This window comes from Microcaecilia unicolor, chromosome 7, assembly GCF_901765095.1.
Source record: "Microcaecilia unicolor chromosome 7, aMicUni1.1, whole genome shotgun sequence".
NCBI lineage: Eukaryota > Metazoa > Chordata > Amphibia > Gymnophiona > Siphonopidae > Microcaecilia > Microcaecilia unicolor.
Window position 1 is genome coordinate 18,173,286 of NC_044037.1, and position 21,918 is coordinate 18,195,203.

Genomic DNA, 21,918 nt, shown 5'->3' on the forward strand with positions numbered 1-21,918 from the left:
GTGTTAAAGTTCATTCGTGGTAGAGTAGATCATGGAAGTGGAGTATAGAGAGTTAAGTTTTATTCATATCCTTATCTTACAGCAAAGCATTGTTATATCTACACAGCAGAGGTGGTTGCTTTCCTGTGGGCTCACTCAGCTCTTAATGCCTGCCTGATCTGAAAAATTAATACAGATTTCCATGATGGACAAAACATTTTTTGATACAAAGCAAAATCTAATCTTGAATGGGAAGAATGGGCATGTGAGTAAAAAGTAAACTTTTGGCCACTGGGGTTTAACATACCCCAAGAGACAATTAGCTCTCCTTCCTGCAGAAGACAGTACAATACCTTCTGTGGATGACCAGTTCCCTAGTAGATTCGGGGGTAGTCTATCCAGGAGTGGGTTCAATACGTGATTAAAATCACCAGTTATTGGATTGTCTCCGAGTGCTAAAATATAGGTTGTGAGATTATGAAAATAGTCGGACATGAGGTGGGAGCATATATATTGATATGTGACATCTCTAATTGATTAATTAACAAACGGAGGTGCAACCATCTGTTTGTTGAGAAACCACCATGGTCAATATATTAAAAAAAAATGGCCACCCTGACATTTTTAGGTGGAGCAGAGGAGAAGTAGCACTCTTTAACCCATCCCCAAATCAACTTCTGAGACTTTTCAAATGACAAATGAGTCTTTTGCAGGAGACATTTATCTGCATTAGTTTTTAAGACAGTTAAGAACTGTCTTATGCTTAATGGGGTGATCAAGCCCATTCACATTTATTAAATAGATATTAACCATAAACCTATCAGGGAACATTCTTCCATGGACATGCGTCAACTACTAACATTTTAGAGGATGTAGCTCCCTTGATAGAAAGACAAAGTAAAAGAGAGGGTTTATTCTTCTGATTGATTTTCTCTCCATGTCCACCATCCATCATCTCTGTGCATCCCTATCTATGTGACCCAGCATCACCCCTGTTTTCTCACCATGATGAGCATTTCCCACCTCTGTGTCCCTATTCTTGCCCTGTCCAACATAATTCTTCTGTGTCCCTATCACCCCCCCCCCCCCCCCATGTGTTAGCATCTCTCTCTCTCTCCCTTCCCTCCTGTCTCTCTCTCCTGGCCAGCATCTCTCTCTGTCTCTTCCCTCCCCCAGGGGTCCAGCAAGTGCTCCTCTCTCTTGTCTCACACCTGCTGTGTCTCCCCTTTGCAGAACCAGTACCTTTCCCTCTACCTTCATTGGCTGCAGGTTGTGACACCTCTCCTTTCTTGTCCATCCCCTCCCCAAGTCCACCACCTCTTTCCTTCTCTGTGTCCCCTCCCCTTCATCAGAGCTTTCTCTTCCCTACCTGACCTCCATGTCCAGCTCCTCTCTCCCACCTTGCCCCCTCAATGTAGCATCTCTCTCCCTCTTTGTCTCACCTGTTGTAGAACCTGTCTCCCTCCTTGCTACCCCCCATGATGCAGCACCTGTCTCCCTCCTTCCCCCCCCCCCCCCCCCCAATGATGTAGCACCTTTCTCCCTCCTTGCTTCTCCACAATGCAGAACTGGTCTCACTCCTTGTCACCCCCCCCCCCCCCGCCAACGATGCAGCATCTGTGTCTCTCCTTGACCCCCCCCCCCCCCCAAGCAGTGCTTCTCTCCCTGTTTGTCCTCCCCCCATCGGGTACCTCTTCTCTTAAATGTTTCTTACTGTGATTAATCTGTGCTGTGCAGTTCCCTCAGCAAGAGCAGGCTGCTTTTGCCAATCCCGGGGGGGCCTTCCTTCAGCTGCATCCCACCCTTGCTCAAAGAAGACCCCAGGATTGGCTGAAGCAGCCTGCTCTTGCTGAGGGAACCCACACTGCAAGAAGAACTTTTTTTTAGAATCGTCTTTATTGAGGTTTTTGACAGAACTAGAATATGTGAATAAAAAGCCAATTTATAATGGTTATTATCAAAAATTGATTGTAAATAACAAAGAACAATATGCTTCAAACATGAAGCAAAAACAGTATAACAAATGAACGAATGAGACTATGAGGATAAGACACCTTACAGGAGAGGCTTCTGGCCATTTAAATCGCTTATCCGGGCTAAGTGGATATATTCGGTGACATTTAACTGGATAGTGCATGAGCTGAAACGAGCTATTTTGGGGGCGTTCCAGGGCGGAGTCAGCAGTTACCCGGTTAAGTACCGATATTCAGCACTTAACTAGCTATCCAGCTTATAATCGAAAGTAATCGCCGGCTATTTCCCGACACAAATCGGGATATGGCCGGCGATTTCACAAAAGCAGCGAAAAGCGCATAACCGAAAGCTACATTTGTGATAGCTTTGCCGCTTTCCCTTCGCCTCGCCGGTGAAAGTTCAAAGGGGTGTGTTGGCGGCAAAGCGAAGGCGGGACATGGGCAGGCTTGGGCGTGGCTACCAGATGGCCGGCTTTCGCGGATAAAGGAAAAATAAAACCCGGCGATAAGCAGTATTTCGCCGGGTTTACTTGGTCCTTTTATTTTCACGACCAAGCTTCAAAAAGGTGCCCCAACTGACCAGATGACCACTGGAGGGAATGGGGGATGACCTCCCCTTACTCCCCCAGTGGTCACCAACCCCCTCCCACACTAAAATTATTAAAATACAAACCTTTTTTGCCAGCCTCAAATGTCAAACCCAGCACCCTGACAGCAGTATGCAGGTCCCTGGAACAGTTGTTGTTGGTTGCAGTGGACTGCAGAAAGGCAGAGCCAGGCCCATCCCCTCCCTACCTGTTCCACTTGTGGTGGGTAATGTTGAGCCCCCCCAAAACCCACTGTACCCACATGTAGGTGCCCCCCTTCAGCCCTTAGGGCTAGGATAATGGTGCACACTTGTGGGCAGTGGGTTTTGGGGGGGATTTGGGGGACTCAGCACACAAGGGAAGGGTGCTATGCACCTGGAAGCTAATTTGGTTGTTTATAAAAGATGTTTGAAGTGCCCCCTAGGGTGCCCGGTTGGTGTCCTGGCATGTGAGGGGGACCATTGCACTACAAATGCTGGCTCCTCCCATGGCCAAATGCCTTGGATTTCGCCGGGTTTGAGATCGCCGGCAGTTTTTTCCATTATCGCGGGAAAACAAAACTGGCGATCTCAAACCCGGCAAAATCCAAGGCATTTCGCCGGGCCACACCGTATTATCAAAAAAAAAGATGGCCGGCCATCTTTTTTGAAAATACGGTTCCAGCCAGCTGTTGTGCCGCCGCCAAAATAGATCGCCGGCGACGTTCGATTATTCCCCTCTATGTTAACCAGATATATCGGTCTGCGTAAAGCACAGTCCTATTTTTATCCGGTTATCGTTTGAATATCGCAGGTAGCCATATAAGTGCTATCTGACAATGTAGAACCAAATATTCAATGCCAGTGCCCGGACATGGCTTAGGGGGTGTTTTACTAAGGTGCACTAGCGTTTTTAGCACGTGCTAAAAATAGGCGTGACCTAAACGATAGAGACGCCCATAGGAATACATTGTTTTCTCTAGCATTTAGCGCACGCCTATTTTTATCCCACGCTAAAAACGCTAGTGCACCTTAGTAAAAGACACCCTTAGCATTTATTATCCGGGGATGCAGTCAGCTGCGGCTAATAAAACACTGACCACCATCAACTGAATACTGACCCCAAATTGTTTAGTATTATTGTAAAAACTAGAGAAAAAGGACCGTTTCTCTTAAAAATGAAACGGGTGCTTAGCAAGGTAATCTGATTTTGCCATGAATGTTTTTAATGGAAGTGTTTTTAGATATTTCCTGTGATGCTAATGAATAATGTCCCTGATTGTTTTATGACTAATCTGATGCATGACAATGAGATGTGTTTTTTGTGTTATGGATTTCTGTTGTTTTCATTCTTTGTGTTTGTGAGTTGTATGCCTTGGTTTTTATAAGAGGGAAAGGGTATGCAGATTTTAGTAAATTTTTAATGCGTACATAATGTGTTCCTACATTTTTAAGATTTCATCATAAACAATATTTTTTGTGAACAGTAAATTACAATGAAGTAAAAACTGATCAGGACCATCAATTACTTTAACAATCACATCTGAACAGTTGGGAACTCGTGAAAATGCAACATAGAGTTGTCCATGTGTAAACACAGGTTTGGGGAGCAGAATGCAGAATGCGTATGTGAAACCAAGGAAAGGGGCATTATGAAAGTGAATCTGTGATTGACCTGTATGTAAGTATGTGTGGGTGCGAGTGTGTATGAACATAGAGAGAGTGTGTGTCCATCCATGTGCTGTATCAGTGTGTGTGTGTGTGTGTGTGTGCGTGAGTCATACAGTGTCTCTTGGGGTCATCTTTGACTCTTCTCTCTCCTTCTCTGCTCATATCCAGCAGACCGCCAAGACCTGTCGTTTCTTTCTTTACAACATCCGTAAAATCCGCCCCTTTCTTTCCGAGCACTCTACCAAAACCCTCATCCACACCCTTGTCACCTCTCGTTTAGACTACTGCAATCTGCTTCTTGCTGGCCTCCCACTTAGTCACCTCTCCCCTCTCCAGTCGGTTCAAAACTCTGCTGCCCGTCTCATCTTCCGCCAGGGTCGCTTTACTCATACTAACCCTCTCCTCAAGACCCTTCACTGGCTCCCTATCCGTTTTCGCATCCTGTTCAAACTTCTTCTACTAACCTATAAATGTATTCACTCTGGTGCTCCCCAGTATCTCTCCACACTCGTCCTTCCCTACACCCCTTCCCGTGCACTCCGCTCCATGGATAAATCCTTCTTATCTGTTCCCTTCTCCACTACTGCCAACTCCAGATTTCGTGCCTTCTGTCTCGCTGCACCCTACGCCTGGAATAAACTTCCTGAGCCCCTACGTCTTGCCCCATCCTTGGCCACCTTTAAATCTAGACTGAAAGCCCACCTCTTTAACATTGCTTTTGACTTGTAACCACTTGCCTCCACCTACCCTCCTCTCTTCCTTCCCGTTCACATTAATTGATTTGATTTGCTTACTTTATTTATTTTTTGTCTATTAGATTGTAAGCTCTTTGAGCAGGGACTGTCTTTCTTCTATGTTTGTGCAGCGCTGCGTATGCCTTGTAGCGCTATAGAAATGCTAAATAGTAGTAGTAGTAGTAGTCTCTGTGTGTGAGAGAGAGTTTGTTTTAGACAGATTGAGAGATACTGTGTGTGTGTCATAAAGAGAGACATACAGCAAATGTGTGTGTGACAGAGTAATAGACAGTGTGTATGTGAGATACAGAGTGAGTTTCAGTGTGTGTGTGTGAGATACATTGATAGTCTGATTGTGATTGAGAGAGTAGTGAGACTGTGTGAGATGGAGAGTGTCTCTGACAGATCCAGTGTGTGTGTGTGTCACATAGATAATGTGTGTGTGTGACAGTGAGTGACTGTGTGAGAGAGACAGTGAGAGAGTGATTGAGTGTGGCCATCCATCCCTATCCTGCAATTTCCCTGTTTGCCCTGTCCAAGACAGTTTTTTGTTTTTGTTTTTCTCTTGTATCCCCTTCAAACTGGTTTTTTCTTTTCTTCTGGAAAATATAACTATTCAGCGCTGTTCATCCATGTTCTGTAGTATTCTTCTATCCCCTGCCCTCCCTTTTGTTTTTTGTTTTTTTGTGTACCTGGTCAGCGCTGGTGCCCAGAGTACTTAGGTCGCGCCAATAGTGTGTTTCACATTTGACAGTTGAAACGCTGCTCACCAGGTTACTGTATTCTGTGCTCTATTCGCCGTTTGTTTTGAATTTTGGCAGCTTCTGATTTTGTGAAGAGCGGCGCGTGAGCGAGTAGCACGTTAGTGTGGACGTCACAGCGACGTCAAGGGCACCCACGTGTCCTTGGTAGAACGTTAGGCACAGCTGTTGATGTTCAGGCCCCCTTCTCTGTGAGGGTTTGTGCGGGCGGCGGCCGGGACTCACCTGCTGCTGCTTTTCGGTTTCAATCCGTTTGCGCATCGGCCTTGAGATGCGTCGCGATCGTTTCCTTTGCAACACGGTGACGGGGGGGGGGGGGGGGGGGGGGGCGGACTGCTGAACTGGGAGGGGATGGAGATGGTGGTGCAGACTCGTAGCGCCCGTGCTTGAGACGCGTCGCAGTTTCCCAGGCAGCACGGTGACGTCACCGGAAGGCTTCAGACATTACAAACTGGGCTTCGACTTCCTGGCAGTCAGCTTCAGAACGTTGGAGGTGCAAATTATTATAGTAGATGTGCAGTAGCTGAGTAAGATCTTACTTTATCAGTATGGCTTGCAAAGGCAATTGCATAAAATCAGTGCAAATATTTGTAAGACAGAGCTAACTGTGTTGGTACTTGCCACAGAACATCAATCTCCCCCCTTCCTTGTTGCCCGGGGAAGGGCTTCTTGATGTCTGTAAATGAAAAATTCCAGCTCATTGTGATTAGAAAACCAGATCAGCTTTATCAGATTTCTTCTCCTAGTGCCTGACTCTCACGGGGGATGGGAGGATAAGGGCGAGCTGTCACCCTTTCACCTTAAGGGATCCCTGGGGAAATGCTGCTTAAGGTGAGATCATCGCCAAATGAAACGTGCCTGCAGTCCAGTGGCGAGCAGACGTGACAAAATTGCAAAGCACTGCTGTTATTTCAGCAGAGAAATACTCACTCAGAGTCGCTCGTGCCGTTTGAAATTCATCCATTGTGCTATTGCTGAATTGTGTGTTGCTGTATATCAATAGAAATCGAACAAAATAAAACATGGAAAAGAAAATAAGATGATACCTTTTTTATTGGACATAACTTAATACATTTCTTGATTAGCTTTCGAAGGTTGCCCTTCTTCCTCAGATCGGAAATAAGCAAATGTGCTAGATGACAGTGTATATAAGTGAAAACATTCAAGCATTACTATGACAGTAAAATAGATACTATTGGAGATTCTACATGGAATGTTGCTACTATTGGAGATTCTACATGGAATGTTGCTATTCCAGTAGCAACATTCCATGTAGAAGGCTGCGCAGGTTTCTGTTTCTGTGAGTCTGACATCCTGCACGTACGTGCAGGACATCAGACTCACAGAAGCAGAAGCCTGCGCGGCCACATTGCTGATCTACAAGGGCCGACTTCTACATGGAATGTTGCTACTGGAATAGCAACATTCCATGTAGAATCTATAGAAATCAAACAAAATAAAACACGGAAAAGAAAATAAGATGATACCTTTTTTATTGGACATAACTTAATACATTTCTTGATTAGCTTTCGAAGGTTGCCCTTCTTCCTCAGATCGGAAATAAGCAAATGTGCTAGCTGACAGTGTATATAAGTGAAAACATTCAAGCATTACTATGACAGTAAAATAGATACTATTGGAGATTCTACATGGAATGTTGCTATTCCAGTAGCAACATTCCATGTAGAAGGCTGCGCAGGTTTCTGTTTCTGTGAGTCTGACGTCCTGCACGTACGTGCAGGACATCAGACTCACAGAAGCAGAAGCCTGCGCGGCCACATTGCTGATCTACAAGGGCCGACTTCTACATGGAATGTTGCTAGTGGAATAGCAACATTCCATGTAGAATCTATAGAAATCAAACAAAATAAAACACGGAAAAGAAAATAAGATGATACCTTTTTTATTGGACATAACTTAATACATTTCTTGATTAGCTTTCGAAGGTTGCCCTTCTTCCTCAGATCGGAAATAAGCAAATGTGCTAGCTGACAGTGTATATAAGTGAAAACATTCAAGCATTACTATGACAGTCTGACAGGGTGGGAGGAGGGGGGTGGGTTGGAGGTATGCATGGGGACATCAAAGCATATCATTGATATTCTAACAGGGTGGGTGTGGATAGGTGAGGGGAGGGTGATCAACAGAGACATACAGCTTTATGGTTTATAATGGGCTAGGAACCCCAGATCCTCCTTGTTAAGTACTTTCTGTTGGGTGTTAAAATATTCAATATGTTAAAATATTCAATATTCAATCATGTGTTGCTGTAAAAATCCTTGGGAACACGTACAGGGGACTGGCAGCACTTCAGTGTGTATTGACTTCCAGGAGGTCATACAAAGTTTTAGTTGAAACCCAGGCCCAGCTCGTACTGTAGGGCTCTGGGGTAAGGTTGATTTATTAGACAGTGGCTAATGCCATGAACGGAGAGCTAGACAATCAGGCTTCCAATCCTGCTTCTGCCAGCGCCACTCCCTGTGACCTACTAAAGGACATTAAGCCCATATCCCTGGATTCTAGATATTATGCCCAGATTTCTGCGCCTAACTTCACACGCATATCAGAGATGCGTGCACAACCATCAATAATTGAGTGCTAACAACCAATTATTGAGATTAATTGGCAGTCTTGAAAATTTGCACACGCTATTCTATAAAGCTCGGCGCCTAGCTTCAATCGCGCGTATCTGAAAAGGTACCATGGCCAGGGGCGTGTCAGGAGCATTCCCAAAAAGTTGCATGCAGATATACAGAATTTGCCCAAAGTGCAATTACTACTCCTTCCAGAATTCTGCGCGACTGCGGCGAACAGAATTTGCGCAGAATTCCACATGTTTGCGTAGAATCTGTGCTCTGCCCAGCCGGCCAGCTACTGCCACTGCCGCACACAACCGAGCCTTGGTTGTCTCGCCGCCACCACCCACTACCACCACCACCGCACCCCCAGCCATGGTTGTTCCGCCACCCACCCAGAGCCTTCGTTGTCCCCCTGCCTGCCCGCCCCCGACCCTTGGTCATCCTGCCGCGCCCCCTTCTGACCGTGGTGGTCTAGAGGCCTCGTCGGGGCCAGGAAAGAACCCCACTCTTTCTTGCCCCTTGTCGCTGCTCTGCGCTGCTGCCTCTTTTTCAAACTGGCCACCGAGACTTCAAGCAGTAATCTCGTGAGACTGCTGCTGCTGGAAGTCTTGGTGGCCATTTGGAAAAAGTGGGGGCAATGGTCCATAACATTGACAGCGGGCAGGAAACAGTGGGGTTCTTTCCTGCCCCAAAAAGGTACCTCCCGTGCAGTAACTCCTCCTCCTGCCTCACGGGTGACGCAGGGGTGGCTGAAAAAAAAATTATGTATGGGTGGGTGGGTGGAGGGAGGGAGAGAGGGAGAGAGGGAACTGTAAAAAAAAAAGTGGATGCTATATGTGTGTGGGGGGTGTGGACTGTAAAAAAAACTTTGACTGCTGTGGGGGGAGGGGGCTGTATAAATTAAAAAAATGTCGAGGGCTGTCAAAAATAGGTGGATGCTGGGGGGGGGGGTGGATGCTATGTGTGGGGGGAGGGAGAGAGGGAGGGAAGAGGGCTGTAAAGGTGGATGCTATGTGTGGGTGCAGGGAGAGGGGCTGGAAAAATTATGGATGCTGGGAAAAATATGGATGGTATCTGTGTACAGGGAGAGGGCTGTAATATTCCAGAAATTTGTGTTTCGTCCTGCATGAGCTGCTTCAGGGGCAAAAAAATACTGTAAGAGCAAATAAAATAAAATATAGGGTCAATATTCAAAGCGATTTAACAAGGCAGGAGAGACTCCTCCTTGGTTAAATCCTACTGACTGGCCAAGGAGCAAGACATTCAGTGGCAGTTAACCAGACAGTGCCGGTGAATATCTGCTCTTGACACCTCGGAACCAGGGGCGTAGCTAGGTGGGGCCACGGGGGCATGGACCCCCACAGATTTAGCTCTGACCCCCCTGCCGCCACCGTCGTCAGGTACCTTTGCTGGTGGGGGTCCCCAATCCAAGCCAGCCGAAGTCGTCTTCAACGCCAATCTCCGGCGCGTTGCTGATCTGGATTCTGTTTCTGTGAGTCCTGACGTCCTGCACGTAGGAATGTGTAGGACGTCAAGACTCACAGAAACAGAATCCAGATCAGCGAACGCGCCGGACTCGGAGACCGGCGCTGAAGGGGACTTCGGCTGGCGTGAGTTGGGGACCCTCGCCAGCAAAGGTACCTGGTGTTGGCGGGGGAGGGTTGACGGCGGCGGGAGGGGGGGTCAAAAGGGATGGGGGAAGGGTGGCGGTGCCAGGGGGGGGGGTCAAAAGTGGCTGGGGGGCAGTGACGCCGGGGGGACTAAAATGTGCCCCCTCACCTCAGGCTCTGGACCTCCCTCCCACCGAAGTCTGGCTACGCCCCTGCTCAGAACTGGTGGTGGAGCATAATTTATGTCACTGACATTTGTCGGTTAGACGTTTTTTTGCAGTTCAGCGTTTTTTCCTACTGAGGATGTTACAAGAATTCAACAGCCTGGACTTTGACTTTATTCTTCTGTTAAGCGTTTTCGCCATAACATAAGCGATTTACCTGACCCCTGAGGCAAGCATTTGTGCCGAAAAACGGCCATGTGAGGTCGTCTTTCTGCTGTTTACATTAAAGACTTCTTGATACCCTGCTTGAATCTACCTCACTTTTTTGTTTGCTGCTTACGTTTACGTGAGGGTTTTTTCCTCCCTTTTTTCTGGAGTTGTGCAAACACTAGCGATATTCACTGCTGGACATGTAGTTAACTGAGTATGTTGGATGACATGAATTTTGGTCAGAGAGGAGTGACTCTTATAGAGCCTTAGGGTTCCTTTAAGATGGTGGCCTAGAGAGGGCGGGTAGGCCACATCCAGGAATTTGCAAAGTCGCTCGATGAGTCAGCATAAAACCAGTTGCTGCTGAATTTTAGCGAGCTGTAATACTGAAGTACTGCAATTTAGTAAAAGTACACAGGAAATGGCTTGCTGTAAAATAGTGCACAACTGTGATATTTTGCTGTGGGTTAGTAAATAGGCCTCTTAGCCATTTTCCTCCTTCCAGGCCCGGTGTTAAGGGAGTGTAGACAGGGCAATTGCTCTGGACCCCTATGCCACAGGGAGCCCCAAGCCTTCCTGAACTGAAGAAGGCACAGCCTGCCAATGGGCTTTGGAGGCTCCCTTTCTAATTTCTGCCCTGGGCCCCAGATTGAGCCAGTCTGGCTTTTACTGCCATTGCTTTCAAAATGGAAGCAAAACCCGGACTGGATCAATTTGTCCTCCTTTTTCTGGAGCCACATGGTAACCCTACCCAGCATGTCTAACACTGGCCCTGTCTCCTCCCCATACTTGGTGTGTACTTCTAAAGGATCAAAATGAGAATTAATCAAAGACGATTTCATTAGTGTTGAATTCAGAAATATGATCCGGGGGAGGGGGGGTGTTTAAATTGGAATAATGAGAGTGGGTGGAAGAGGGTAATAATGCAGCAGAGTTAGTATTCATAGACGTACTGAAATATAACTCAGCCATTCCATCTCTTGGGGTTGGGGGTGTTTCTGAGGAGGGGAGGAGATCAGTGTTTCCATGGGGATATTCCTATATAATAAAACGCACTTCCAACATTCTGAAGCCGAGAAAGTGAAGCCTTCAAGCCTTGAAGCATTCCTGCAACGTTCCGGAACTACGTGTCGTCAGTTGAGGAGATGGAGCCTTACAGAGCGCACGAATGCTTCAAGGCTTGAAGGCTTCACTTTCTCACACACACACACTCACTCTCTGTCTCTCACATACACTCTCTCTCACACACTCTCTCTCTCTCACACACATTCTCTCTTTCTCTCTGACACAAACACACACACACACACACACACACACTCTGTCTGTCTGTCTCTCACTCATTCTCTCTCACATACACACTCCATCTCTCACCCACACACTCTCTCTCAAACATACACACTCCGAGGAAAGGGGGGCATGGAACACGCTGGGGAGGAGAGGGAGGGGGGCATGGAACTCGGAAGGAAGGGGGGGCCAAGAACTTGGAGGGGAGGAGAGAGAGGGAGGGAGGAGAGGGAGGGAGGGGGGCCTGCACCGGACAGAAGGGGGGCCTGGAACTCGGAGGGGAGGAGAGGGAGGGAGGGAAGGAGGGGGTCATGGAACTCAGAGCCCCACACACACACTCACTCACTCTCTGTCTCTCACATACACTCTCTCTCACACACTCTATCTCTCTCTCACACACTCTCTACCTCTCTCTCTCTCTCACACTCACTCTCACACACACATGCACCCTGTCTCTCACACACTCTTTCTCTCTCTCTCTCACACAAACACACACACACTGTCTCTCTCTCTCTCACTCATTCTCTCACACACACACACTCCATCTCTCACACACACTTTCTCTCTCTCACACACACTGTCTCTCAAACATACACACTCTGAGGAAAACCTTGCTAGAAACGGGCCTGTTTTACTAGTGTTTGAATATTGCACATAAGCTTCAAAACCACACTGATACCTTCATTCAGATGCATTTAAATGCAAAGATATTAGCCGTGCATATCTGGGACACTATGGCTTTATACATTTTAGTGTCATGAATCAGACATCGTAGATGTTCGAATTAATCAAAGGCGTGTCCCCTGTGGCATTATTTCCAGAAGGATGTTAGCCGCTCATGGCAGCCTGCATTAGTATCAATTAAAACTGTTAACAATTAATTAAAGCAGTGTCTCTCTTCTCTCACAAGGTGTCCTGTCTTCATGATTTCTTCGGAGAAGATGATGTGTTTATTGCCTGCGGACCAGAAAAGTTTCGCTATGCCCAGGATGACTTTTCCTTGGATGAAAATGGTAACGTTGGAGACACATTTCCTTTCCTACTGGGGTTTGTTGTTTGCTCTGCCATGGAGATGTTCCGTGGGTCTCTTGCGGAGGACTGTGTTCCATGGTAATATCGGGGCCCCTTCTTCTAAAGTGTGGCAATTTAACAGCAAACATTAACACACAGCAAGTGCGAAGGCTGTGTGGAAACTTTTGGAGATATGCCCAGCTTATCCTTTATAGTTACCGCACGCAAAAGTTCTTTTCCTCGAATACTGTGTGCAAAATTCTGGTCACCGCATCTCAAAAGAAGATCTATCGGAATTAGAAAATGTACATAGAAGGGCATCGAAAATTATAAAGGGAATGGAACGACTTCCCTATGAGGAAAGGCTAAAGCAGCTAGGGCTCTTCAGCTTGGAGAAGAGACGACTGAGGGGAGATATGATAGAGGTCTATAAAATAACGAGTGGACTGGAATGGGTAGAGGTGAATCGCTTGTTTACCCTTTCCAAAAATACTAGGACTATGGGGCATGCAATGAAGCTACTAAATAGTAAATTTAACACAAAGCAGAGAAAATATTTCTTTACTCTATGTGTAATTAAACTCTGGAATTTGTTACCAGAGAATGTGGTAAAAGCAGTTAGTTTAGCAGGTAGCTTAGCAGGGTTTAAAAAAAGGTTTGGATAATTTCCTAAAAGAAAAATCTATAAGCCATTATTAAGATGGACTTGGGATATTCCTCTGCTTATTTCTAGGATAAGCAACATCTGTTTTAGGGGTCCTTTTACTAAGGTGTGCTAATGGATTTAGCGTGCACTAAATGATAGGACACCCATTCAGTGGCATACCAAGTGGGGGCGGTGGGGGCGGTCCACCCCGGGTGCACACCGCTGGGGGGTGCCGCGGCGCGCGCCTTTCAGCTGAGTTCGCTAACTTCGCTGCAGCTCCCTGTGCCCCCGGAACAGGTTACTTCCTGTTCCGGCCGGGGCAGAGGGAGCTGCAGTGAAGTTAGCGAACTCAGCTGACAGGCGCGCGCCGCGCCCCCCCCCCCCCCCCAGCGGCGTGCACCCGGGGGGGGGGTGTCATTTCGCCAGGGGGGGGAGGTGTTATTTCACCGGGGGGGGGGGGGGCACATCGGCAATCCGCCCCGGGTGTCATGCAGGCTAGGATCGCCACTGCACCCATTATATTCCTATGGGCATCATATCATTGAGCAACATGCTAATCATTAGCACGTGCTAAATCTGTTAGTGCACCTTAGTAAAAGGACCCCTTACTGTTCTGGGATGTTGCCAGGTACTTGTGACCTGGATGGGCCACTATTGGAAACAGGATACTGGGCTCGATGAACCATTCGTCTGTCCCAGTATGGCAGTGCTTATGTTCTTATGTTCCTACTGCACATTATTTTCAATTCATACAAATGCACAAAGGGGGCAATTCTGTAAAGTGTAGGTGCTATCAAATTTACAGGCGCTATTCTATAATTTGTCACCTAATTGCAATGGGAACGTACGCGTGGACGGAGCATGGGCAGGCCATGGGTGTGTCTCCTAGTTAGACGTATTGTTTATAAAATTCTATAAACTACATATGCCCTTTGTAGCACTTAGGCACACCAGCTTATGCCTGCTATTGACATGGCATTAAATGGCACGTCAATGCGAACCTTACACCAGTATTCTATAAAGAAATCTTGGTGTGAAGACGGCATTACAGAATTGGCACTATGTGCACGGCATTGGGGCATCTAGACTGAGGAACCAATTTTCAGAATTGCCCTTTTAATGCCCTTTCTTGGTATGTATTATGCAGTTACAGCAATGTGCAGGTGAATGCCCATTCTCTGCCCGTAGCCTGCCCATGTGCCACTGTGATAACAGTTACTGTAACTGTGCAATAACCCTACACGTGAACTCACACTTAATGTACTTTAGTAAAAGGCCCCAGACAGAGACCAAAATGGCCCATCCAGTGTGCCCAGTTGAGATTCATCCACTCTGGGTAGTGTACAAATTTCCACCAACTTCACTTCCCTCATGAGTGGAGGAGTAGCCTAGTGGTTAGTACAGCAGACTCTGATCCTGGGGAACTGGGCTCAATTCCCACTGCAGCTCCTTGTGACACTGGGTAAGTCACTTAACCCTCCATTGTCCCAGGTACAAATAAGGACTTGTATATAATATGTAAACCACTTTAAATGTAGTTGGAAAAGCCACAGGAAGGCAGTATATAATTCCCATTCTCCCTTTTTTGGGAGTTTAATGAACATTAGCAAATACAGGGATTAGGCTATTATGAATTGCCTTTGCAGATCTGGATTTTGCAGCCCTTCTTTTTTTTCTTTATTATATATGTTTTCCATTTATTCAGTCCATCTAGACCACAGGTTCTCAACCTAGTCCTGAGGACACAACTAGCCAGTCAGGTTTTCAGGATATCCCCAATAAAATTGCAAGATACAGTGAAGGCCAGTCTAGCTCAGGTCTATTTGTTGGAGATAATCTGAAAACCAGAAGGGATAGCTGTGTCACGAAGACTAGGTCGAGAACCTCTGATCTAGACCATTGAAAAGCATTAGAAATTAAGGACTAGCTTTACTGAAGTCTGCTACCATGTTAGCACAAACCAGGGGCATAGCCAGACCTCGGCGGGAGGGGGGTCCAGAGACCAAGGTGGGGGGGGGGGGGCACTGTTGAGCCCGCCTCCCCCAGCCGCAGACCCCCCGCCACTGCCGATCCTCCCCCGTTGCCGCTGCTGCTGCCAGATACCTTTGCTGGGGGGGTCCCCAACCCCCGCCAGCAGAAGAGTCTTCTTCAGCGCCGGTCGACTCCAGCGCCTTTGCTGATGATCTGTTTCTAACTCCTGATGTCCTGCATGTAGCCCCATGCAGGACGTGCATGCAGGACGTAAAGAGTCAGAATCAGATCATCAGCGAAGGCGCCGGAGTCGACCGACGCTGAAGAAGACTCTTCAGCTGGCGGGGGTTGTGGACCTCCGCCAGCAAAGGTACCTGGTGGCAGAGATGGGGGAGGGGCGGCGGGGGTTGGTGGCTGGGGGGGGGGTCAAATGTAGAGGGGGGCCAGGGCTTAATCTTTGGGGGCCCATTCCCCCACCTAGCTACGCCCCTGGCACAAACTAATACACATTAACCCGCACAATTTCTTTCAGGGCCTATTTTTTGCCATGGGATTTATTTACTAATCAAGGGGCCCTTTTACAATGCCACAGTAGAGCTACCATGGAGTTGTCGTGCGCCAATCACTGGCCTACTCTGGGCGTGACCGAAAAAAAATATATATATTTTTTTTTGCTCCGGGGACTTACCAGGTGGTAATCGGGCAGCAAAGCCTGATTACCACCAGGTTAGCACAGGATCCCTTACTGTCTCCTAAATAGGTGGTGGTAAGGTTCCCCCTGGAAATGGCCACACGACAAGTGTGAGCTATCTGCACAGCCATTTCCTTTATATGCCTTTTACCCGCTGTGGTAAACAGGCCCCAGTGCACGGCAAATTCAAGTGCTGACACTACTGCAGGGCCCCCTTTTTCCGCAGCTTCGAAAAAAGGGAACCTCATGTGCATAGCCGCTGAGAGGGGGGGCAAGGGGGACAAAATTCCCCGGGCCCGGGCCTCCGTCATCAACTGTCTGCCCCCTGCATTGAAATCGCAGTCTGACCTTCGTGAAAGCAGCGCTGCAGGCAGTAGAATGCCTCCCTTCAGCCCTCCTTCCCTCCCTGTGTCCCGCCCTCGTCTGACATAACTTCTGCAAGGGCGGGACACAAGGAGGGAAGGAGGGCCGAAGGGAGGCGTTCTGCTGCTTTCACGGAGGTGAGACTGTGATTTCAATGCAGGGGGCCCGGCCCGGTGGCGAATGGAGGGGGGGAGCGGTGGCGGCGAACTTGGGGGGGGGTGGAGGGGGAGCGGTGGTGGCGACGACCTCGGGGGGTGGAGGGGGAGCAGTGGCTGCGGCGATCTCAGGGGGGGAGCGGTGGTGACCTCGGGGGGATGGAGGGGGGAGCAGCGGCAGCGACCTCGGTGGGGGGGGGGGGCGGTGCAGCGAGGGCGGCAAGGCGGCCTTGCCCCGGGCCCGGCCCAGTCTCTCGGGGGCCCCGCTCATGTGAGTAAATGCACTAGTAGCACATTGTAGTAAATCTAGGTCTAAAGGACTTGCCTGATATTTGAGGTACAGATGACTTCTGATTTCTTTGCATTGGGTAAACTCCTCCCTCTGCTAGGTTTCCCAGTCCTGTTCATTGCCGTACAAACAGGGGGTGACTGAGGGTCTGTGGGCCTTCTTTCGTTGTCCGCCATGGTATTTCCATCTCTCCCTGCAACTCCTAAATTCACAGCTATAGTCCTTTGAATAAGTCACAGGGCTTACAACGCCTCCTCTAGTACATTACAGATATCCCATATCTTGAAAAGGACTGTAATAACCCTTGATAAAGCATCAGTGGTCCACACAAATGTATTTTTAGGTAATAACAATTTTTATTGAGTTTCCAGGTTACAAACCACACACGAAAGGAAAATGAGAAGAGTAAACCATCATATCCCTTATATACATTGCAAGGGACCTCACTACGGATAGACTATGTTTGTGTTTTATTTAAACTTCATATACTTTTACAATAAAAACAATATATCTATCATATTAACTAGAAAACTTTAGCTTTTCTTCACTGGTGTGAAAATGTTTATACTAAATACACTTCAACACAATGCAACATCACCATCTACAGTTGTACCGTCACATTTTCTGTAAAAATAATCCTCTTCCCAGAGCTGAACAATGAGAGGTACATAGTTATTAGACAACTGCTGATAGTAAATCTTAATATCAGGGTGAGATCTGGACTCTTATAATTCTACTTGCCTGGTAACAACGCATGTCCCGTCAAAATCCCCAGAAACTCCCCTTACTGTTTCTCACCCTGTCCAAACTCTTTATTGAGGAGCCTATTGTAACCCTGGTTTATCCCTCAGTCACGGTGGCCGGCTAACCTCCCCAGGTCAGGTGCCCAGGACCAGGATTCACAAAACAGATTGTACTTTAGATAAGCTGGATGCAGGCAGTGGCCGAAGAAAACCTCTGGAAGGGCGAAGGGTACTCCCACCCTGTGGGATGCACAAGTCCCTTTCAAATAACGGGTAGATGAACTTCAAACTTTCTCTTACTAAATCAACATCAAACTAACAAAACAGTTCATAAAACCAACTCTAATTTCTTCAAGTGTATAAGAGGCCACAGTCACATCCGATCAATGTCCATTGTATGTCTGTCCCATCCCTGATTAAGGAGCCTCTGGCTGGCTGGCAAAGTCCTGTCAGGAGTAGGGCTCCTCCACACCCATTTCCCTCTCACCTGGGTGTCTTTTTCCATCAGGCACTCTTTCTTCTCGAGGTTCCCCTCAACGGGGAACCTACCCAGATCCCCTTCTGCCCCTAACAGAGGTTTCAAAAACCAGCCACGCCAAAGTCCACCTATTCAGCTCCAGGACTCCACCTCAGTGCTAAGGGTATCGACAGGGATAAGGCAACCAAAGACCTGGATCCACTTTTCACAGTCTCTTTCATCACTTCTCTGCCCACCTCCGGAGACCGGGTTCTACTTATTTCCACCTACCAGGCCAGCTTTATCAGCCCCCATTTCCATAGTGACCCCCAGAGAATCCTCCACCTCCTGCCAGCAGTAGAGGCAGTTCTCTGGGGGGGGGGGGGGATCACACTACGATGACTAAGAAAATCATCTTCCTTTCTTCAGATGACTTCACCCAATCTATTGAGAGCTAAGCTTCTAGCCTTTTGGGGAAGGATTTGTAGATATTCCATATCTGCACAAATGTATTTTTATTTGGACTGGTTGAGGACAGAGCTAGGACTAGCAGGGCTAGAAGGCCAGCTGGCACATAATCCACACTCTCTTCTCTCAGTCTATACAGTTTAATACGTACAAAACTGTGGAAGATCTACTGAACTTGGATATTATGTAACTGGGATAAACTTTCAGTAATTATTAATACCACATCTATCTATCTATCTATCTATCTATCTATCTATCTATCTATCTATCTATCTATCTATCTATCTATCTATAAGTAAAAGTAGGTTAAAGAGTAATACAATCTTGGTAATTCTTCTTCCTAGTTTTCTTGAAGAGGACCTGCTTTGTGGCTAGATGCTGGGCAAACTTATACGGTCTGTGCCAGAGCCGGTGGTGGGAGGCGGGGCTGGTGGTTGGGAGACGGGGATAGTGCTGGGCAGACATACGGTCTGTGCCAGTGGTGGGAGGCGGGGCTGGTGGTTGGGAGGCGGGGACAGTGCTGGGCAGACTTATACAGTCTGTGCCAGAGCCGGTGGTGGGAGGCGGGGCTGGTGGTTGGGAGGCGGGGATAGTGCTGGGCAGACTTATACGGTCTGTGCGCTGAAGAGGACAGGTACAAATCAAGGTAGGGTATACACAAAAAGTAGCACATATGAGTATATCTTGTTGGGCAGACTGGATGGACCGTGCAGGTCTTTTTCTGCCGTCATGTTACTATCCACCTTATAATTGAAAGAGAAAAACGCCTAGATTTCGACCCAAATCGGGAGATAGACGTTTATCTCACAAAAACGAATAAATCGGTATAATGGAAAGCCGATTTTGGACGTTTTCAACTGCACTCCATCGCAGAAGCTTACAAAGTTGACGGGGGCGTGTCGGAGGCGTGGCGAAGGTGGAACTGGGGCGTGGTTATCGGCCAAGGAGAGATGGGCGCTTTTCGCCGATAATGGAAAAAAAGTATGCGTTTGTAGCTAGAATTTAGGGCACTTTTCCTGGACCCTGTTTTTTCACGAATAAGGCCTCAAAAAGTGCCCTAAATGACCTGATTACCACCAGAGGGAATCGGGGATGACCTCCCCTGACTCCCCCAGTGGTCACTAACCCCCTCCCACCACAAAAAATGGTGTTTCACAACTTTTTATTTTCACCCTCAAATGTCATACCCACCTCCCTGGCAGCAGTATGCAGGTCCCTGGAGCAGTTGTTAGGGGGTGCAGTGGACTTCAGGCAGGTGGACCCAGGCCCATCCCCCCCCCCCCCACCTGTTACAATTGTGCTGCTTAATGCTTATTAGTCGTCCAACTCCCCAAACCCACTGTACCCACATGTAGGTGCCCCCCTTCACCCCTTAGGGCTATAGTAATGGTGTAGACTTGTGGGCAGTGGGTTTTGAGGGGCATTTGGGGGGCTCAACACACAAGGGAAGGGTGCTATGCACCTGGGAGCTCTTTTACTTTTTTTTTTGTTTTTGTAAAAGTGCCCCCTAGGGTGCCCGGTTGATGTCCTGGCATGTGAGGGGGGACAGTGCACTACGAATCCTGGCCCCTCCCACGAACAAATGCCTTGGATTTATTTTCCATTATCGCTGAAAAACAAAAACGCCCAGCTCACAAATTGTCGAATAAAACATGGACGTCTATTTTTTTCGAAAATACGGTTCGGTCCGCCCCTTCACAGACCCGTTCTCGGAGATAAACGCCCATGGAGATAGACGTTTTCGTTCAATTATGCCCCTCTATGTCAGTTATAGTCCTTGAGGTAAAGCAAGTGCTTTTCTCAGAGGGATACCCGAGTTGCAAGGGATTTATCTGAGGTGTTTTGCTGCTCTAGCTGATTAAAAAGCACCTCTTCTCCTTTTTCTTATCTCTGCTCCTCCTGGGCGGTGGTGGAAGACACCATTCCTGTGTTTCCCTGAAATAGTCAAGCAGTCTTAATAGTCTCTGAGGCTGCTTCCCGCTCCTGGCTCCTCCAGGTCAGAAACAGTGCTAGTCAAAGACCTTTCTACAATAGATTAGAAGATGCTGTAGCTTGGAGGTTAATAATTTTTACTCTCCTAGCACTGATGTTAGGGGAATGGCCAGGAACTCTGCCAAGCTTTGGTCCCCTTGCATAGATGGTGCTTCGGTCGGGAACTGAACCAAAGACAATGATCCTCCCCTAAGCCCCGTTTTCTCTCCAAGAGTTGGATCCTTCTACCCTGTTAATCAGAATGGAAGATAACAGCTCCCTGTTCTGGAAACTGTCAGGGTTCGAAAAAGGTCAGAACTTCTTTATTCTGAAAGAGTGCTAAAGGTGTTGCACAGGCAGAACCTTAGCCATCTCTACAAGGTATTATTTCCTAGAGAGGAATCACAAACTGCCTTGTTATACAGAGAAAGGGAAAATCCTTTATAGTCAAGAGTGTCTTGTTTCTTTTTTTTAAGTATTTATGCTTTTTCAATAAAATACAATATATTCTTCCTATATCATTACAGTGCTTTACAACATTGATTGTGCCTCTTTAACATTCTTAATCCCCTACTCCCCTCCCTATCCCTCCCTCCCTCCCTCCCCTTACAAGGAGTTATTGGGTTTGGGCAGAAGACCATTTATCATACACTAGTAAAAAAGCCCCGTTTCTGATGCAAATGAAACGGGGGCTAGCAAGGTTTTCTTCTGTGTGCATGTGGGAGTGTGTGTGTCCCTGCCCTCTGCCCTCTCTCCCCTCCCCCCTCTGAGTCCTTCATTGTTACAGAGAGAGCGATTTGATTTCCTGCTTTGCTGTTTTCCTTCACTGTTTGTGTTAGAGAGAGAGTGAGGGCGGGGCAGACACTCATAGGGAAACCGGATATCTCTCCCCCTTCACACTTCCGGTTGGAGGCTTCATAGAACGTTGGTTTTGCCTTTTATATATAGAGATGTCCCATATTCTTTGATGTTGGGCAATTTGTCCTTTCCTTGTAGCTGTGAGTTTTGACATAAGTTGAATTGTTTTAAGCTTTGCTAAGACAGTCCGCAGTCCCGGCAGCGATGGCTTTTTCCACGCTGCCGCCAACAGTAGCTTACCAGCCACAAATACTTGTGTAGCAAACTGATGGATCTGTCGTTGTGCTCGTGGTGGTCGAAAATGCAAGAGACAACATTCCATGCTCCTAGGGTACTCAACTCCTATCACAGTCTGCAAAAATCCCAAGATTTCAGTCCAATAATCTTGTGCTTGTTTGCATGTCCACCCTATATGGATCATATCCCCTGCTTCACCACATTGTCGCCAACAAAGGGCTGAGCCCTTCTTGTAGATCTTTGCTAAACGGCTTGGGGTGTAGTACCAACTATGTAACATTTTGTGCCCATTCTCTATCATTGCACTTGAAACCGACACCTTAAATAAAGACTTAATAGCCCTTGCCCATTGCGATGGTTCAGGTTGGGCCCCCAATACTATCTCCCACTTCTTTAAGTAGTGTTCTGTGGGGTTGTGAAATGAAAGTAATGCTTTATATAGTCTAGTTATACTTCCTTTACCTCCTCCGCTGTGGATCCCTTTCTCTAGAAGTGTCTCTGTCAAAGAGTGTCTTGTTTCTACTGAGG

General features: G+C 47.4%; 1 protein-coding gene across 1 annotated transcript in view; it reads left to right on the plus strand.

The window, feature by feature from the left end:
* Positions 1-21,918, plus strand: part of DCX (doublecortin) — a 152,871-nt gene that overhangs the window by 81,747 nt on the left and 49,206 nt on the right. Inside the window, exon 3 of the mRNA XM_030209977.1 lies at positions 12,441-12,543. Within this exon, the coding sequence (XP_030065837.1) occupies positions 12,441-12,543 (103 nt within the window). The remainder of the gene's footprint in view (positions 1-12,440; positions 12,544-21,918) is intronic.